At 41.7% G+C, this 20,400-nt stretch overlaps 1 protein-coding gene across 3 annotated transcripts in view; it reads right to left on the bottom strand.

The window, feature by feature from the left end:
* LOC137258242 (1-phosphatidylinositol 4,5-bisphosphate phosphodiesterase gamma-1-like) overlaps positions 1-20,400 on the bottom strand; it is an 84,330-nt gene that overhangs the window by 45,991 nt on the left and 17,939 nt on the right. For all 3 annotated transcript variants that reach the window (XM_067795841.1, XM_067795840.1, XM_067795839.1), the window contains exons 6-14: positions 19,131-19,205; positions 18,199-18,248; positions 17,993-18,041; positions 17,294-17,392; positions 16,515-16,630; positions 15,618-15,703; positions 14,020-14,146; positions 11,997-12,082; positions 10,843-10,925 (exon numbers count right to left, since the gene is read on the bottom strand). In XM_067795841.1, the coding sequence (XP_067651942.1) occupies positions 10,843-10,925; positions 11,997-12,082; positions 14,020-14,146; positions 15,618-15,703; positions 16,515-16,630; positions 17,294-17,392; positions 17,993-18,041; positions 18,199-18,248; positions 19,131-19,205 (771 nt within the window). The remainder of the gene's footprint in view (positions 1-10,842; positions 10,926-11,996; positions 12,083-14,019; positions 14,147-15,617; positions 15,704-16,514; positions 16,631-17,293; positions 17,393-17,992; positions 18,042-18,198; positions 18,249-19,130; positions 19,206-20,400) is intronic.

Here is a 20,400-nt window from a genome sequence, read left to right as displayed (position 1 = left end):
GTGAGTGTAACCTGTACAACATGCTGATGGCTGTTTAGACCCATGTGAATGTACCTGTACAACATGCTGATGGCTGTTTAGGCCAGTGTGAGTGTAGCCTGTACAACATGCTGATGGCTGTTTATACCCATGTGAATGTACCTGTACAACATGCTGATGACTGTTTATACCCATGTGAGTGTAACCTGTACAACATGCTGATGGCTGTTTATACCCATGTGAATGTACCTGTACAACATGTTGATGGCTGCTTAGGCCAATGTGAGTGTAACCTGTACAACATGCTGATGGCTGTTTATACCCATGTGAATGTACCTGTACAACATGCTGATGGCTGTTTAGACCCATGTGAATGTACCTGCACAACATGCTGATGGCTGTTTAGACCCATGTGAATGTACCTGTACAACATGCTGATGGCTGTTTAGACCAATGTGAATGTATCTGTACAACAAGCTGATGGCTGTTTAGACCCATGTGAATGTACCTGTACAATAGGCTGATGGCTGTTTAGACCCATGTGAATGTACCTGTACAACATGCTGATGGCTGTTTAGACCCATGTGAATGTACCTGTACAACAAGCTGATGACTGTTATTACCCATGTGAATGTACCTGTACAACATCCTGATGACTCTTTAGACCCATGTGAATGTATCTGTACAACATGCTGATGGCTGTTATTACCCATGTGAAGGTACCTGTACAACATGCTGATGGCTGTTGAGGCCAATGTGAAGGTACCTGTAAAACATGCTGATGGCTGTTTAGACCCATAAGAATGTACCTGTACAACATGCTGATGCCTGTTCAGGCCAATGTGAATGTACCTGTACAACATACTGATGGCTGTTTAGGCCAATGTGAGTGCAACCTGTACAACATGCTGATGGCTGTTTAGACCCATGTGAATGTACCTGTACAACATGCTGATGGCTGTTTAGACCCATGTGAATATACATGTACAACATGCTGATGGCTGTTTAGGCCCATGTGAGTGTAACCTGTACAACATGCTGATGGCTGTTTACACCCATGTGAATGTACCTGTACAACATGCTGATGGCTGTTTAGGCCCATGTGAGTGTAACCTGTACAACATGCTGATGACTGTTATTACCCATGTGAATGTACCTGTACAACATGCTGATGGCTGTTTAGACCAATGTGAATGTAACCTGTACAACATGCTGATGGCTGTTTAGGCCAATGTGAATGTACCTGTACAACATGCTGATGGCTGTTTAGGCCAATGTGAGTGTAACCTGTACAACATGCTGATGGCTGTTTAGACCCATGTGAATGTACCTGTACAACATGCTGATGGCTGTTTAGGCCAATGTGAATGTAACCTGTACAACATGCTGATGGCTGTTTATACCCATGTGAATGTACCTGTACAACATGCTGATGGCTGTTTAGGCCCATGTGAGTGTAACTTGTACAACATGCTGATGGCTGTCTATACCCATGTGAATGTACCTGTACAACATGCTGATGACTGTTTAGGCCAATGTGAATGTACCTGTACAACATGCTGATGACTGTTTAGGCCCATGTGTATGTACCTGTACAACATGCTGATGACTGTTTAGGCCTATGTGAATGTACCTGTACAACATGCCGATGACTGTTTGTACCCATGTGAATGTACCTGTACAACATGCTGATGGCTGTTTAGACCCATGTGAATGTACCTGTACAACATGCTGATGGCTGTTTAGGCCAAAGTGAATGTACCTGTACAACATGCTGATGGCTGTCTATACCCATGTGAATGTACCTGTACAACATGCTGATGGCTGTTTAGACCCATGTGAATGTACCTGTACAACATGCTGATGGCTGTTTAGACCCATGTGAATGTACCTGTACAACATGCTGATGGCTGTTTATACCCATGTGAATGTACCTGTACAACATGCTGATGGCTGTTTAGGCCAATGTGAGTGCAACCTGTACATTATGCTGATGGCTGTTTATACCCATGTAAAAGTATCTGTACAACATGCTGATGGCTGTTTAGGCCAATGTGAATGTACCTGTACAACATGCTGATGAATGTTTAGGCCTATGTGAGTGTAACCTGTACAACATGCTGATGGCTGTTCATACCCATGTGAATGTACCTGTACAAGATGCTGATGGCTGTTTAGGCCAATGTGAGTGTAACGTGTACAATATGTTGATGGCTGTTTAGACCCATCTGAATGTACCTGTACAACAGGCTGATGGCTGTTTAGACCCATGTGAATGTACCTGTACAACATGCTGATGCCTGTTTAGACCCATGTGAATGTACCTGTACAACAGGCTGATGGCTGTTTAGACCCATGTGAATGTATCTGTACAACAAGCTGATGGCTGTTTAGACCCATGTGAATGTACCTGTACAACAGGCTGATGGCTGTTTAGACCCATGTGAATGTACCTGTACAACAAGCTGATGACTGTTATTACCCATGTGAATGTACCTGTACAACATGCTGATGGCTGTTTAGGCCAATGTGAATGTATCTGTACAACAAGCTGATGACTGTTATTACCTATGTGAACGTACCTGTACAACATGCTGATGTCTGTTTAGACCCATGTGAATGTATCTGTACAACATGCTGATGGCTGTTATTACCCATGTGAATGTACCTGTACAACATGCTGATGGCTGTTTAGGCCAATGTGAATGTACCTGTACAACATGCTGATGGCTGTTTAGACCCATGTGAATGTACCTGTACAACATGCTGATGGCTGTTTAGGCCCATGTGAGTGTAACCTGTACAACATGCTGATGACTGTTTAGGCCAATGTGAATGTATCCTGTACAACAGGCTGATGGCTGTATAGGCCAATGTGAATGTACCTGTACAACATGCTGATGGCTGTTTAGGCCAATGTGAGTGAAACCTGTACAATATGCTGATGGCTGTTTATACCCATGTGAATGTACCTGTACAACATGCTGATGGCTGTTTAGGCCAATGTGAGTGTACCTGTACAACATGCTGATGGCTGTTTAGGCCAATGTGAGTGTAACCTGTACAACATGCTGATGGCTGTTTAGGCCAATGTGAGTGTAACCTGTACAACATGCTGATGGCTGTTTAGACCCATGTGAATGTACCTGTACAACATGCTGATGGCTGTTTAGGCCAGTGTGAGTGTAGCCTGTACAACATGCTGATGGCTGTTTATACCCATGTGAATGTACCTGTACAACATGCTGATGACTGTTTATACCCATGTGAGTGTAACCTGTACAACATGCTGATGGCTGTTTATACCCATGTGAATGTACCTGTACAACATGTTGATGGCTGCTTAGGCCAATGTGAGTGTAACCTGTACAACATGCTGATGGCTGTTTATACCCATGTGAATGTACCTGTACAACATGCTGATGGCTGTTTAGACCCATGTGAATGTACCTGCACAACATGCTGATGGCTGTTTAGACCCATGTGAATGTACCTGTACAACATGCTGATGGCTGTTTAGACCAATGTGAATGTATCTGTACAACAAGCTGATGGCTGTTTAGACCCATGTGAATGTACCTGTACAATAGGCTGATGGCTGTTTAGACCCATGTGAATGTACCTGTACAACATGCTGATGGCTGTTTAGACCCATGTGAATGTACCTGTACAACAAGCTGATGACTGTTATTACCCATGTGAATGTACCTGTACAACATCCTGATGACTCTTTAGACCCATGTGAATGTATCTGTACAACATGCTGATGGCTGTTATTACCCATGTGAAGGTACCTGTACAACATGCTGATGGCTGTTGAGGCCAATGTGAAGGTACCTGTAAAACATGCTGATGGCTGTTTAGACCCATAAGAATGTACCTGTACAACATGCTGATGGCTGTTCAGGCCAATGTGAATGTACCTGTACAACATACTGATGGCTGTTTAGGCCAATGTGAGTGCAACCTGTACAACATGCTGATGGCTGTTTAGACCCATGTGAATGTACCTGTACAACATGCTGATGGCTGTTTAGACCCATGTGAATATACATGTACAACATGCTGATGGCTGTTTAGGCCCATGTGAGTGTAACCTGTACAACATGCTGATGGCTGTTTACACCCATGTGAATGTACCTGTACAACATGCTGATGGCTGTTTAGGCCCATGTGAGTGTAACCTGTACAACATGCTGATGACTGTTATTACCCATGTGAATGTACCTGTACAACATGCTGATGGCTGTTTAGACCAATGTGAATGTACCTGTACAACATGCTGATGGCTGTTTAGGCCAATGTGAATGTACCTGTACAACATGCTGATGGCTGTTTAGGCCAATGTGAGTGTAACCTGTACAACATGCTGATGGCTGTTTAGACCCATGTGAATGTACCTGTACAACATGCTGATGGCTGTTTAGGCCAATGTGAATGTAACCTGTACAACATGCTGATGGCTGTTTATACCCATGTGAATGTACCTGTACAACATGCTGATGGCTGTTTAGGCCCATGTGAGTGTAACTTGTACAACATGCTGATGGCTGTCTATACCCATGTGAATGTACCTGTACAACATGCTGATGACTGTTTAGGCCAATGTGAATGTACCTGTACAACATGCTGATGACTGTTTAGGCCCATGTGTATGTACCTGTACAATATGCTGATGACTGTTTAGGCCTATGTGAATGTACCTGTACAACATGCCGATGACTGTTTGTACCCATGTGAATTTACCTGTACAACATGCTGATGGCTGTTTAGACCCATGTGAATGTACCTGTACAACATGCTGATGGCTGTTTAGGCCAAAGTGAATGTACCTGTACAACATGCTGATGGCTGTCTATACCCATGTGAATGTACCTGTACAACATGCTGATGGCTGTTTAGACTCATGTGAATGTACCTGTACAACATGCTGATGGCTGTTTAGACCCATGTGAATGTACCTGTACAACATGCTGATGGCTGTTTATACCCATGTGAATGTACCTGTACAACATGCTGATGGCTGTTTAGGCCAATGTGAGTGCAACCTGTACATTATGCTGATGGCTGTTTATACCCATGTGAATGTACCTGTACAACATGCTGATGGCTGTTTAGGCCAATGTGAATGTACCTGTACAACATGCTGATGACTGTTTAGGCCTATGTGAGTGTAACCTGTACAACATGCTGATGGCTGTTCATACCCATGTGAATGTACCTGTACAAGATGCTGATGGCTGTTTAGGCCAATGTGAGTGTAACGTGTACAAGATGTTGATGGCTGTTTAGACCCATCTGAATGTACCTGTACAACAGGCTGATGGCTGTTTAGACCCATGTGAATGTACCTGTACAACATGCTGATGCCTGTTTAGACCCATGTGAATGTACCTGTACAACAGGCTGATGGCTGTTTAGACCCATGTGAATGTATCTGTACAACAAGCTGATGGCTGTTTAGACCCATGTGAATGTACCTGTACAACAGGCTGATGGCTGTTTAGACCCATGTGAATGTACCTGTACAACAAGCTGATGACTGTTATTACCCATGTGAATGTACCTGTACAACATGCTGATGGCTGTTTAGGCCAATGTGAATGTATCTGTACAACAAGCTGATGACTGTTATTACCTATGTGAACGTACCTGTACAACATGCTGATGTCTGTTTAGACCCATGTGAATGTATCTGTACAACATGCTGATGGCTGTTATTACCCATGTGAATGTACCTGTACAACATGCTGATGGCTGTTTAGGCCAATGTGAATGTACCTGTACAACATGCTGATGGCTGTTTAGACCCATGTGAATGTACCTGTACAACATGCTGATGGCTGTTTAGGCCCATGTGAGTGTAACCTGTACAACATGCTGATGACTGTTTAGGCCAATGTGAATGTATCCTGTACAACAGGCTGATGGCTGTATAGGCCAATGTGAATGTACCTGTACAACATGCTGATGGCTGTTTAGGCCAATGTGCGTGTAACCTGTATAACATGCTGATGGCTGTTTAGACCCATGTGAATGTAACCTGTACAACATGCTGATGGCTGTTTAGGCCAATGTGAATGTAACCTGTACAACATGCTGATGGCTGTTTATACCCATGTGAATGTACCTGTACAACATGCTGATGGCTGTTTAGGCCCATGTGAGTGCAACCTGTACAACATGCTGATGGCTGTTTATACCCATGTGAATTTACCTGTACAACATGCTGATGGCTGTTTAGGCCCATGTGAGTGTAACCTGTACAACATGCTGATGACTGTCATTACCCATATGAATGTACCTGTACAACATGCTGATGGCTGTTTATACCCATGTGAATGTACATGTACAACATGCTGATGGCTGTTTAGGCCCATGTGAGTGCAACCTGTACAACATGCTGATGGCTGTTTAGACCAATGTGAATGTAACCTGTACAACATGCTGATGGCTGTTTAGGCCAATGTGAATGTACCTGTACAACATGCTGATGGCTGTTTAGGCCAATGTGTGTGTAACCTGTATAACATGCTGATGGCTGTTTAGACCCATGTGAATGTAACCTGTACAACATGCTGATGGCTGTTTAGGCCAATGTGAATGTAACCTGTACAACATGCTGATGGCTGTTTATACCCATGTGAATGTACCTGTACAACATGCTGATGGCTGTTTAGGCCCATGTGAGTGAAACCTGTGCAACATGCTGATGGCTGTCTATACCCATGTGAATGTACCTGTACAACATGCTGATGACTGTTTAGGCCAATGTGAATGTACCTGTACAACATGCTGATGACTGTTTAGGCCCATGTGAATGTACCTGTACAACATGCTGATGACTGTATAGGCCTATGTGAATGTACCTGTACAACATGCCGATGACTGTTTATACCCATGTGAATGTACCTGTACAACATGCTGATGGCTGTTTAGATCCATGTGAGTGCAACCTGTGCAACATGCTGATGACTGTTTAGGCCCATGTGAATGTACCTGTACAACATGCTGATGGCTGTTTAGGCCCATGTGAGTGTACATGTAGAACATGCTGATGGCTGTTTAGGCCCATGTGAGTGTAACCTGTACAACATGCTGATGGCTGTTTAGGCCCATGTGAATGTACCTGTACAACATGCTGATGGCTGTTTAGGCCCATGTGAATGTACATGTACAACATGCTGATGGCTGTTTAGGCCCATGTGAGTGTAACCTGTACAACATGCTGATGGCTGTTTATACCCATGTGAATGTACCTGTACAACATGCTGATGGCTGTTTAGGCCCATGTGAGTGCAACCTGTGCAACATGCTGATGACTGTTATTACCCATGTGAATGTACCTGTACAACATGCTGATGGCTGTTTAGACCAATGTGAATGTAACCTGTACAACATGCTGATGGCTGTTTAGGCCAATGTGAATGTACCTGTACAACATGCTGATGGCTGTTTAGGCCAATGTGAGTGTAACCTGTACAACATGCTGATGGCTGTTTAGACCCATGTGAATGTACCTGTACATCATGCTGATGGCTGTTTAGGCCAATGTGAATGTAACCTGTACAACATGCTGATGGCTGTTTATACCCATGTGAATGTACCTGTACAACATGCTGATGGCTGTTTAGGCCCATGTGAGTGTAACCTGTACAACATGCTCATGGCTGTCTATACCCATGTGAATGTACCTGTACAACATGCTGATGACTGTTTAGGCCAATGTGAATGTACCTGTACAACATGCTGATGACTGTTTAGGCCCATGTGAATGTACCTGTACAACATGCTGATGACTGTTTAGGCCTATGTGAATGTACCTGTACAACATGCCGATGACTGTTTATACCCATGTGAGTGCAACCTGTACAACATGCTGATGGCTGTTTAGACCCATGTGAATGTACCTGTACAACATGCTGATGGCTGTTTATACCCATGTGAATGTACCTGTGCAACATGCTGATGGCTGTTTATACCCATGTGAATGTACCTGTACAACATGCTGATGGCTGTTTATACCCATGTGAATGTACCTGTACAACATGCTGATGGCTGTTCATACCCATGTGAATGTACCTGTACAACATGCTGATGGCTGTTTATACCCATGTGAATGTACCTGTACAACATGCTGATGGCTGTTTAGGCCAATGTGAGTGTAACCTGTACAATATGCTGATGGCTGTTTATACCCATGTGAATGTACCTCTACAACATGCTGATGGCTGTTTAGGCCAATGTGAATGTACCTGTACAACATGCTGATGGCTGTTTAGGCCAATGTGAGTGTAACCTGTACAACATGCTGATGGCTGTTTAGGCCAATGTGAGTGTAATCTGTACAACATGCTGATGGCTGTTTAGGCCAGTGTGAGTGTAACCTGTACAACATGCTGATGGCTGTTTATACCCATGTGAATGTACCTGTACAACATGCTGATGACTGTTTAGGCCAATGTGAGTGTAACCTGTACAACATGCTGATGGCTGTTTAGACCCATCTGAATGTATCTGTACAACATGCTGATGGCTGTTATTACCCATGTGAATGTACCTGTACAACATGCTGATGGCTGTTTACGCCAATGTGAATGTACCTGTACAACATGCTGATGGCTGTTTAGACCCATGTGAATGTACCTGTACAACATGCTGATGGCTGTTTAGGCCCATGTGAGTGTAACCTGTACAACATGCTGATGACTGTTTAGGCCAATGTGAATGTAACCTGTACAACAGGCTGATGACTGTTTAGGCCAATGTGAGTGTAACCTGTACAACATGCTGATGGCTGTTTAGGCCAATGTGAATGTACCTGTACAACATGCTGATGGCTGTTTAGGTCAATGTGAGTGTAACCTGTAGATCATGTTGATGGCTGTTTAGACCCATGTGAATGTACCTGTACAACATGCTGATGGCTGTTTAGGCCCATGTGAGTGTAACCTGTACAACCTGCTGATGACTGTTATTACCCATGTGAATGTACCTGTACAACATGCTGATGGCTGTTTAGGCCCATGTGAGTGTAACCTGTACAACATGCTGATGGCTGTTTATACCCATGTGAATGTACCTGTACAACATGCTGATGGCTGTTTAGGCCCATGTGAGTGTAACCTGTACAACATGCTGATGACTGCTATTACCCATGTGAATGTACCTGTACAACATGCTGATGGCTGTTTAGACCAATGTGAATGTAACCTGTACAACATGCTGATGGCTGTTTAGGCCAATGTGAATGTACCTGTACAACATGCTGATGGCTGTTTAGGCCAATGTGAGTGTAACCTGTACAACATGCTGATGGCTGTTTAGACCCATGTGAATGTACCTGTACAACATGCTGATGGCTGTTTAGGCCAATGTGAATGTAACCTGTACAACATGCTGATGGCTGTTTATACCCATGTGAATGTACCTGTACAACATGCTCATGGCTGTTTAGGCCAATGTGAGTGTAACCTGTACAACATGCTGATGGCTGTTTAGACCCATGTGAATGTACCTGTACAACATGCCGATGACTGTTTAGGCCAATGTGAATTTACATGTACAACATGCTGATGACTGTTTAGGCCCATGTGAATGTACCTGTACAATATGCTGATGACTGTTTAGGCCTATGTGAATGTACCTGTACAACATGCCAATGACTGTTTGTACCCATGTGAATGTACCTGTAGAACAGGCTGATGGCTGTATAGACCCATGTGAATGTACCTGTACAACATGCTGATCGCTGTTTAGACCAATGTGAATGTAACCTGTACAACATGCTGATGGCTGTTTAGGCCAATGTGAATGTAACCTGTGCAACATGCTGATGGCTGTTTATACCCATGTGAATGTACCTGTACAACATGCTGATGACTGTTTAGGCCCATGTGAATGTACCTGTACAACATGCTGATGACTCTTTATACCCATGTGAATGTACCTGTACAACATGCCGATGACTGTTTATACCCATGTGAATGTACCTGTACAACATACCGATGACTGCTTATACCCATGTGAATGTACCTGTACAACATGTTGATGACTGTTATATGCGATGTATGCAACTTGTTTGATGTATACGTACTCTGGGTCACGATGCCTAGAATACAAATAAAATTTGTCAGTTGTCACTTGTCCTCATCTCATATTTTCACACATAATTTAACCTATCACTGCAAAAAGCTTCTTGACATATGCCATTGTGTCCAATACGAAAACCGCCATAAAAAGTATTGTTGAGACAGTATTGATACAGGAACTTTACTACCAGTAACTCCAGGCATGTACTGGATAGGTTTATTTACGTAAAGTTATTAAACTAAATCGATTGAATTGTAATCAGTCAAATAGGATGGTCCTGACAAGTGGACGACCCGGAACGCCAATGTACTATCCATAAATTGAAACGCATAGACGAAAAATCTGTTACGAAAATGTTATTTTTTCAAACATGTATAACTCGTCAACGAAGAGACTTTAGTGAATGAAATTTTGCACCAGTTTAGAAGAAGACAATGCCTATACAAACAAGCGGATACTCTTAGATAGTGGAGATACTGAGCGCGATGGTGACTAGCACGACTCCAACGTCAGGTTTCGTGGCTCTCAGACCAATCTCTTTCAACCCGTTCCGTACAGTTTGACCGGATATCCTCCTAAGTCCTGTGCTCTCTAACCCCGTGGCAGTACGATCACGCAACTATAGTACCCGGATGTACCGATCTTGGACTGAAGTTTAAACTCGTGGTCTGTCTGAACGGGGACGGTCATTTGTTATACCTATCCCGTTAGTCGCCTCTCACAAGAGGCATGGGTTACTGAAGACCAGATCTTCACCGGACCTTCACTCACCTTGATTATCACTTTCCTCCTGAGGCGTTCTGGTGATGGTAGCTGTTTCTCCATCGCATCTATCGGCGCCATCACGAGCTCATCTGTGAGTGAATGAGTGAGTGAGTGAGTTTAGTTTTAGGCCACACTCAGCAATATTCCAGCTATATGGAGGCGGTCTGTAAATAATCGAGTCTGGATCAGACAATCCAGTGATCAACAACATGTGCATCGATCTGCGCTATTGGGAACCGATGACATGTGTCAACCAAGTCAGCGAGCCTGACCACCCGATCCCGTTAGTCGCCTCTTACGACAAGCACAGTCGCCTTGAGCGATGATCCTTTAAACTGGTCAGCCACTTAGCACCGTCATGACGTGAACACCACCATGTCACTCTGTCAAGGGTAAAATGGCGTCTTTAATCTAGGAGATCATAAACATGTTGAGACACTGTTCACATTTGGACTGTGGGTTAGCCCCGTGGTTTAAGCGTTCGCTCGTCAGGCCTAATACAGGTACAGTGTGCGAGACGCATTTCTGACGTCGCATGCCATGCTGCGTTCTCTTCCCACAGAGGTTACTCCTGTCAAATCTTCCTACGTAACCTCTGTTCTAATACGACCCTTTCATGGTGCGAGTGTTCAAGACTCGCGATTGGAGGCGTTCAGATTTAGTTGTGCAATCAGAGACGTTGTTTCAAGAGTGATCGTTCGCAAGATCTCAGTAATTTCCGAATGCATCTGGAAAACTTGCCACTACCAGTTTTTGTTTCTGCAAACACATCATGGCGATTGATCCCTGCACTCTCTATTGCCAGTTTCTGATTTTCAGTTAAACATGAAATACCGAATCTTTCCTTCGCACGTTGATGAACCCACTCCATGGGGGCCGCCATATTGGAGCTAAGTCTATTTAACGCGTGTTCTGATTGGATAGTAACAAGGGACATAAATCCTGTTGCGATTTTTTGCCGCAAGGAGATTTCTCGATGGTCGTATGGTCCATGGAAATATGGTCGTATTAGAACAGAGGTTACGTCGGAAGATATGACAAGTAACCTCTGTGGGAAGAGAATGGCGCATGTTGTTACTGAACTATTGTTAAATATCCAAGTGCATTACCAGATGACCCATGTCCTGTAAATCTCACGCACCCCGCTAAACACCACGCACCTTTGAATGCGTCCTTGAGGACCTGTGCCATGTACCTCTGCTGAGTTAGACTACAGTGATTCTCCAGAGACAGGATCACGGGGTATCTGGGAGAAGAAATGCATACGGCTTAGGCAATACATTTCATTTTATTTATCTTTGTTGCATTTTGCTACTTGTTGTGTTTGTTTCTTATGTGTTCTGTTGTTTTGATTTGTTTTTTATTGTGTGTATTATTTAATGCCAAATTCAAAATATTCCAGCTACATGGCGGTGTTCTGTAAATATTCGATTGGGATACGATGATATGTGTCAAGTATGTCAGCGAGCATAACGACCGATCACGTCAGTCGCTCCTACAACAATCATGGGTTATTGAAGATCAGTTCTAATCAAGATCTTCACGGGTGGTCAACGATGGAAGATCACCTTTGTCAACAGTCCCAGTCTGGACCTTTCGTATCGTTCTTCCCATAGTGCGTGGATGTCATAATATATGTTTTCTAACACACACACATATTTAACGAGTAATATATGCTAGGTAACACATAGTTAATACTATATGTTATACTACACATATCTTATAATTGTGCTGTCTACCACATGACTGGGCAACTGTTGTACTTTATGTAATCTGACACATAGTTAGGAAAATCTGCTTGCTAACACATGGTGAAATATAACATCTAACACATTACTAGTAACATACATCAGCAAACGCATAGCTAGTTATTTCTAGCATGTGACACAAAGATAGTAAAATATGTCCGGTAACATATCTAGCAATATCTGTTCGCTAGCACATAGCTAGTTATATCCAGCATATAACACATATCTAGTAGAATATGTTGGTTAACATAAAACAGGTAAATAATGATAGCTGGTATACAGCTAGGACAATAGACAGTATCATCTGTTAGCTAACATAAATGCTAGTAATTTCTAGCATGTAACATATAACTTGTAAAATGTGTTAGCTGACAAGTAACTGCTAAAGTATGTTAACTAATATATAGCTAGGGAAAATAAGTAGTATAAACTGTTAGCTAACACATAGCTAGTAATTTCCAGCATGTAACACAGAACTGGTAAAATATGTTACCTAACACATATCTGGTAACATCTGTTCGCTAGCACAAAGCTAGTAATAGCTAATAACACATGACGACTAAAATATGTTAACTAACAAATAACTGGTAAAATATGTTAACTAGCAATTGTACAATGACTTCGGTCAATGCTGGATTGTGGTTGGTTAATCAAAGTTATACAGAGGTATATATTCACGTGTTATGTCGGTTATAGAGTTATTATTATTTTTGTTAGTTAAATACCTCCGATTTTCAAACACAGTATGTTAATATACTAAATAACCGGTAAAATATGGTTAGCTAACATGTAGCTATTAATATACGTTAGCTAACAAATAAGTGGTAATATATGTCAGCTACCATGTAGCTATTAATATATGTTAGCTAACATATAACTGGTAAAATATGGTTAGGTAACATGTAGCTATTAATATACGTTAGCTACCGAATATCTGGTGATATATGTTAGCTACCATATAGCTATTAATATACGTTAGCTAACAAATAAGTGGTAATATATGTCAGCTACCATGTAGCTATTAATATATGTTAGCTAACATATAACTGGTAAAATATGGTTAGGTAACATGTAGCTATTAATATACGTTAGCTACCGAATATCTGGTAATATATGTTAGCTACCATATAGCTATTAATATACGTTAGCTAACAAATAAGTGGTAATATATGTCAGCTACCATGTAGCTATTAATATATGTTAGCTAACATATAACTGGTAAAATATGGTAAGCTAACATATAGCTATTAATATACGTTAGCTACCAAATGTCTGGTAAAATATGGTTAGTAAAATAACTAGTACAATGTGGTTAGCTAACATATAGCTAGTAACGGATGACTTCAAAATGCGTTAGCTAGATAAATGTTGTCAAACACATATTTACAAGTGTGGTAAAGATATAGTTAAGGGAATCAATATTTTATCTACTTACTCAGAAGTTTGCCAAACGTTGGCCTTGATTGACTTGACTACGTCTTCGAATCTGACGCTAGATGTCAAAGACATCTTGCCGCCATGTCTGATGACCGGTACACCGTCAGTGCCGTCCCAGCAGTCCACTAGCGAACATACGTGATGCATTAAAACAGAGAAAACTGGGGTCGGTGAAAAAACAGTGTGAAGGTAGTCAACGCTGTTACATGACCACTTAGTGTCACTCACACATAAATGTCGTTGTCTGATTGGACGAGCGCTGTTCTATTATTTTCAGTGTACAGCGTGTACAAGCGATGTGTATTGCAATACACCCCGCTACCAATAGCAGCTCATACGGTTCTCTGTGGTAGTTACTTTTTCATCTCGAATAACACTAAATCGCGCACGATGCACGGAAATTACAGATATTTTTTGCATGTGAATGAAAATCGATGGAAGGGAGATAACTTTAAATATGTTGTGTCTTGTGTCGCCCGCAAAATCTAGCAATGGCCACGAAAACATTTAACTCTCTTTCCAATGAATAAATTTTGACAAAACGTTCAAATGTAGCCCCTGTGAATATTATGAAGGGGAATTATATCACGGCGACTTTACTAAGACAATACCTACGGGTAAAACAGCAAGATGCAAGATTCGAATCGTTTGATTCAGACAGGTTGACTGAAGCTTACGATCCGATACCTATGCTTCAAGCAGTTAAAAATTAACATTGAGGTGTTCGATAAGATAAATACGCTGTTCAATGGTCCCCCAGGGAACATGGATTGACCAGTGAACAACTTGCAAAACATTCTGGACACAGGATGAACGTGGAAACGATAATTGTCATCGGTGTCACGAGCATTATGCCACCATGCCAAGGATCAAAATTGGGGGTCTGGATCTGGAAGCGTAATCGTCCTATAATGGTACCTTAGGGGACGCAACACCTTACAGTACATTCCCACTGCATGTCTATGTAGACAGAGTCCTGATCTCCCATGCGTTCGTAAAGTTACGACAAGTCGTAAGTCTACCGTTTATCATTAACTTAGGAATGTCGAAGCGAACGAACATTTTGTGGATCGGGGCGCTGAACTGCGTAGTGGGGTGATTGCTTTGTGCGTTTACCTGTTGGGTTATTTACGCTCGTATAACGAATCCCCGTTCGTGTGCGTAAGGACACCTCGAATGGATGGAGGGTTAAGACATTTACCATCTCGCTGATAGTTACGAACATGGAAATGGTGGTGACAACCTGAGAAGCACAAAAATATACTGAACAGCAAAAGAAACGCAAGTTTCGAAAAGAGCACATTATAATTTCATAAAATTAATGGTGCATGTTTATGTCTTCGATTGAAACACCTGATAAAAAATAACAGCTGTGCTTCTTTTGCTGTTCAGTATATATACGTTTCTTACCCTTCTTTTGAACTCCCCGTCACGACATGACTGAAATACTGCCGATGTGACGTTAAATATCAACTCACTCATTCGTTTGAACTCTGCTCGGCGGACTGAGTCGCCTCATTGAGAACCACTTATATGACAGAACCATATGATTTTAGTTATACTTGCTGAAAACCAGTTTAGGAAAAGAACACCTACACTCCACACATCGACATCCCATACGTAGAGCCCTGACGTATGTCTCCACAGAGGAATCGCTGTTGATCTGATTGCCTGTTAGGTATCTGAAATGCCAACACCACAGTTCACATTTGAGAGACAGACGAGTAACTTTTACGCACACAATTCTAATCCGTATGCGGCTGGAACAAAAATACCGATTTTTTTCTGCAGTAATGTAATTCTGAATTTAAGAAAAAGAGAATCTCATGTTGGACAGTGAGTGAGTGATTGAGTTAACGCCTCTTCAGAGATTTCAGTTTTGGGTGCCTTCGTGTTTGGCAAAATCCGCTTGCACGGGCGTACACGGTAACCTAGGGGATAAAGAGTTCGTTCGTCACGCTGAAGACCCCAGTTCGATTCCCCACATAGGTACAATTTGTCAAGCTCGATTCTGGTGTCCCACGCCGTGAAAGTGTTGAAAGATTGATAAAAGCGGCGTAAAGCTAAGCTCACTCACTCACTCACTATATACAATCGCTAACACGTTTTGAGCGGTGAAGATGTAAGTTATCTCCCTTGGTCGATTACTGGAGTTTTGAAATACGTGTTTGTATACTCGGGCAGCTAAGACAGCACTCAGTTTAGAGACACTGATGTTTACACTGATGACGCCGGCAAAATATTTAGCGTCAAAACGACGCCTTTATTGTTATGGTAATACGAAGGTTTCTACACTGTTCTTGCAATATCACGTCAAGGGACAACAAAAATAGGCGACAAATATTGCACCCATGGGATGAATCGAACTGTCTTAAATCCCTCTAAATTTTATCCACTATACTACACCACAAAATTGTAACCACTCAAAACGCTTGTCCACCAAAGCAGGTACAAAAAGGAAATAACGTTAAAATTCAAAATGGCGTCACTGACGTGTTGTGAGACGAGGCTATCCAGTAGTCACAGAGAGGCTGGGACATGTCCATCGTGACTTGGTCCTGTTCCGGGTTCCACACACTGTTGTCGGGGGACAGAAGGTAGTCATAGAACTGCAGTAATGAGAGGATATACATGATCATTTATAATGGGCCTGTTTCCACACATCTGTGCATGCACAAAGCGTTTATATGTATTGTCCCGTATAACCCAAGACGCCTGTTAAGCGCTGGAAGGTTATAGTCACATGACGTATCCCACCGGGTACCCATTTTCTGCTTGTGAACAGAGGCAAGTTTCGAATAAACTCACTTGCCTAGGGTGAGACCACATGTATCACGCGTTCCTCGTTGTGGGGCAGGACGGAGTCCTAGAAACTCTCAGGTGTCAAGCTGTCAAACACGGTCACCAGTTAAAGGAATCTCCGCACCCAACGCTGGTTAACTTGAACTTATTTGTAATCTGAGTTCTATGCACAGGACCATACACCAGCACATGCATATCGGACTGGCTTTACAAAACGTCAAGACCCGGGAAGATCCAAACAGATTTGATCTTCAGCCGGGCGACTGACGGAATCGAGTGACTCGTTGACTTGGTTAACACAAGTCGATTCTGAACGCAATAACTCCATCCAACACGCATTGTATTTTATGTTGATTTTATTAATGACATTCCTCGAAAACTGGGAGGACTTGTTGCTGTTCTTAAGTTTGAATCATATTTGCTATTGGTTGGAAAGTCATAAGTATACACGAGTCAATGTTTTCACGAACCTCTTTCTCTGTGAAGTGCATCGTTCCCAACGTCCCCCTCATCTGATCATCAACAAAATGTTTGATCATCAGTTTGGACGTTTCCAGTGAAAACGTTTCCTGCAATAAAACAATTGTCATCAATGTATAGGAGTGAATGAGTGGGTGCCCTCAGCAATACTCTAGCTGGGGTCTGTGAATACTGAATTCTAGACCAGACAATCCAGTGATTAACAGCATGAGCAATGATCTGGGATGATATGTGTCAACCAAGTCAGCGAATCTGACCACCCGATTGGTCGTCTCTTAGTATGGATTACTGAATTACAACATAGTATTCTAAACAGGACCTCCACGGGTAAGTGTGTGTGAACCTTTGTTGATAAAACCGAACCACAAGTGAAGTCTTGTGTAGACGTTGTTCCTATTACCCTATCCTTCTTCTCAAAGATCGACGTTAACGAACTGAAGTCCATCAGGTTCATGTGACATAGCGCGGGTCACCATGACGGGAAGCCGTAGATCGTCATGCTCTCAATCACCAGACTTTGTTTCTTTAGTCAAAACTTTCTTATTAATGAACCAGATGAACCAGGACCCATACTGACATGAATTACGACAGTTGTGTGTAAGTAGATGATATGAAATGGATAACATACATGTATCATCGTATGTTGTCGATGTCAATATTAGCTATATTAGCAAACATACGGAGCATACCTTTTGGTCTTCCTTGAGAAATTCGACGAAATGGTCTGGATCCATCCGTCTGGAAATACAAATTGTACATAACATTTGTTAAAAATATATGTTGCAATAAGTTGAAAGGTTCGGGTTTGGGGGTGAGGTGGGGGATGTATGGGGTTATTATTTTTGTTGGAATATATTGGAATATCTCGTCCCATCTTTATTCCTATTCTAGTTACCTTTCGCCGACCCTTCCGCTTAAATACTGATTGAAATGGTTGGTAATTATCTGAAAAACAAGAAGGACGATTAAATCCAGACTGTTTGCAAGTAACGTACACATAGGTTTGCTTATTTAATTCCAAATTGAACGCACTGTTGTTAAATTTGATTTTGTCTATTTAACCATCACTCATTTCTGTCGCACTCATAATATAAAATATACCAAGAGGTAGATATCCTAACTCCTCAGTATATTTCTGATACATCCGTTTTATAAGAATTCTGTGTTTATGTTGTTGAGATATTGTACCCAATAGCCTACAGTACAATAATTACAAATTATCAACGCGTGATACTAAATAATTTCAGAACACTTATATTATCTATATCATCGTTTAACATATTGTTGGGCATTAGTATCACATACTTTATATTTTTACATAGGAATATCCGTCAAAATAATTCAGAACAAAATAACAAAAATACCATACTGTTCAATAACAACAAACACAAACAAATAACAAATACAGTGGAAGCTGTCTTAACCGGCATCTGTCTAATCCAGCAAGTTGTCACCACCGGCATAAAATCCAAGTCCCTTCCGTAGCTTGCATATTTACCATCAGCTCTGCAATCCGGCACTTTGTCCAAAACGGATTATTTCTTCAGTCCCAATGCGTGCCGGATTAGACAGCCTCCACTGTACCTTACTGGCCAGTAACAATAAATACCGTATTGTTTGACACCTACACGTAACGTAATGTTCAATAATAACATGTACCTTACTGTGTTGACAAAACTTAACTTTCTATGCAAGATTGACAAAACATGTAAAGTGCAATAGTTATAAATACCTTACTGTACAATATCAATTATCATTTTTTTACAATAACAACAAATGTGAATAATTCATAAATAGCCTACTGTGCAACAAACAGAATCAACTTACATTACCCGTGTGAACGAGTTCTTCAAATAGCATGTAAAATTCTTGGAAAACCATTTTTTCTTTCAGCTTGAGTTGCTGCGAACACAAAGCAATAAGAAACTGAATGACATTTTCTGAAATTAAGTGAACATTTCAGCAAGGAGGCATTCTAAGTAAACTTAGTCTCAGCGTATTTCGTTACACTCCACCACTGAGTCTAACAAAACCTAGTAGAAGGTCGCGTCAGGTAACCTTTGAGCTAGTTAAAACCGTCCAATCAAAAGCAAGACGGTTAAAAGATTTAACCAATCAAACAACGGCTGCTATTTAGGGATCGGAGGGACTTTCAAAATATTCAGGTTACCTACACAGATTTCTCCACAAACAAAAATCTGTATATAACACAGTTATTTGACCAGCTGTATATACACTTTAGGGGTTCTGTTGACATGGTTGCCATTAGCTAATATTTCCGCAAGATGACATCCTTGAATATTACCAAAAACACTATTTTCAGGGACTGTTTACATGATTGTAACGTGCACTGTGTGCTTCACCCGAAAACGAGCGTACACTAAATAGCATTCGGAATCGTTCGGGTACGAACCTTTTCGAGATAAAAAGTTCAAAAGGTATGTGTGAATGTCCACTTACGCGATTTGGTAAGCTGTGTTCTGATTGGTCAATGTAAAAGGTTACCTGACGCGACCTTTCAAAAGGTTTCGTTAGACTCGGTGGTGGAGTGTAACGAAAAGCACTGAGGAATAGTTTACTTAGAATGAGCAAGGAGGATTCACTCCTGCACTGAGAAGACTTTATTAAAGTTCGAAGCACAAGGTTATAGCATTCGGTGGTTGATGTAAAAGACAAATAACAGACTTGTTAATAAAAGTCATCATATTCCTATTACGTAGGTCGATGCTCGTGATATCAATCACTGACCTTTCCGACACCGATTATTATTTACAGGTTACGTCAAATTTACATCAACGTCAACGTTGCGTGTTGCGTTAAAGGACCATAAAAACAAACTACACGTTGGTCTAACCGGCCATTGTAACTTGCAAATTGTAACTCGACTCATAATCAGTTTAGTCCATAGTGTCAACACAAGGTTCAAAATGAGTGAACACTGTAAGGGAGACAACTGTGGATCGTAAGGCCAGCAAGTAAAATCTACATACCTAAGGCCAAATAAGCTGTACTAACCAGACAGGGACAGCTAATTAGAACTGCTGCCAATCAACATGTCTGTTGAGAAAACGTTTAAGAGTTGTCTCCCTTACAGTGA

This window comes from Haliotis asinina, chromosome 12, assembly GCF_037392515.1.
Source record: "Haliotis asinina isolate JCU_RB_2024 chromosome 12, JCU_Hal_asi_v2, whole genome shotgun sequence".
Classification (NCBI taxonomy): domain Eukaryota; kingdom Metazoa; phylum Mollusca; class Gastropoda; order Lepetellida; family Haliotidae; genus Haliotis; species Haliotis asinina.
Note: the sequence above shows the minus strand (reverse complement) of the source record. Positions and strands in the feature narration are given on the sequence as shown.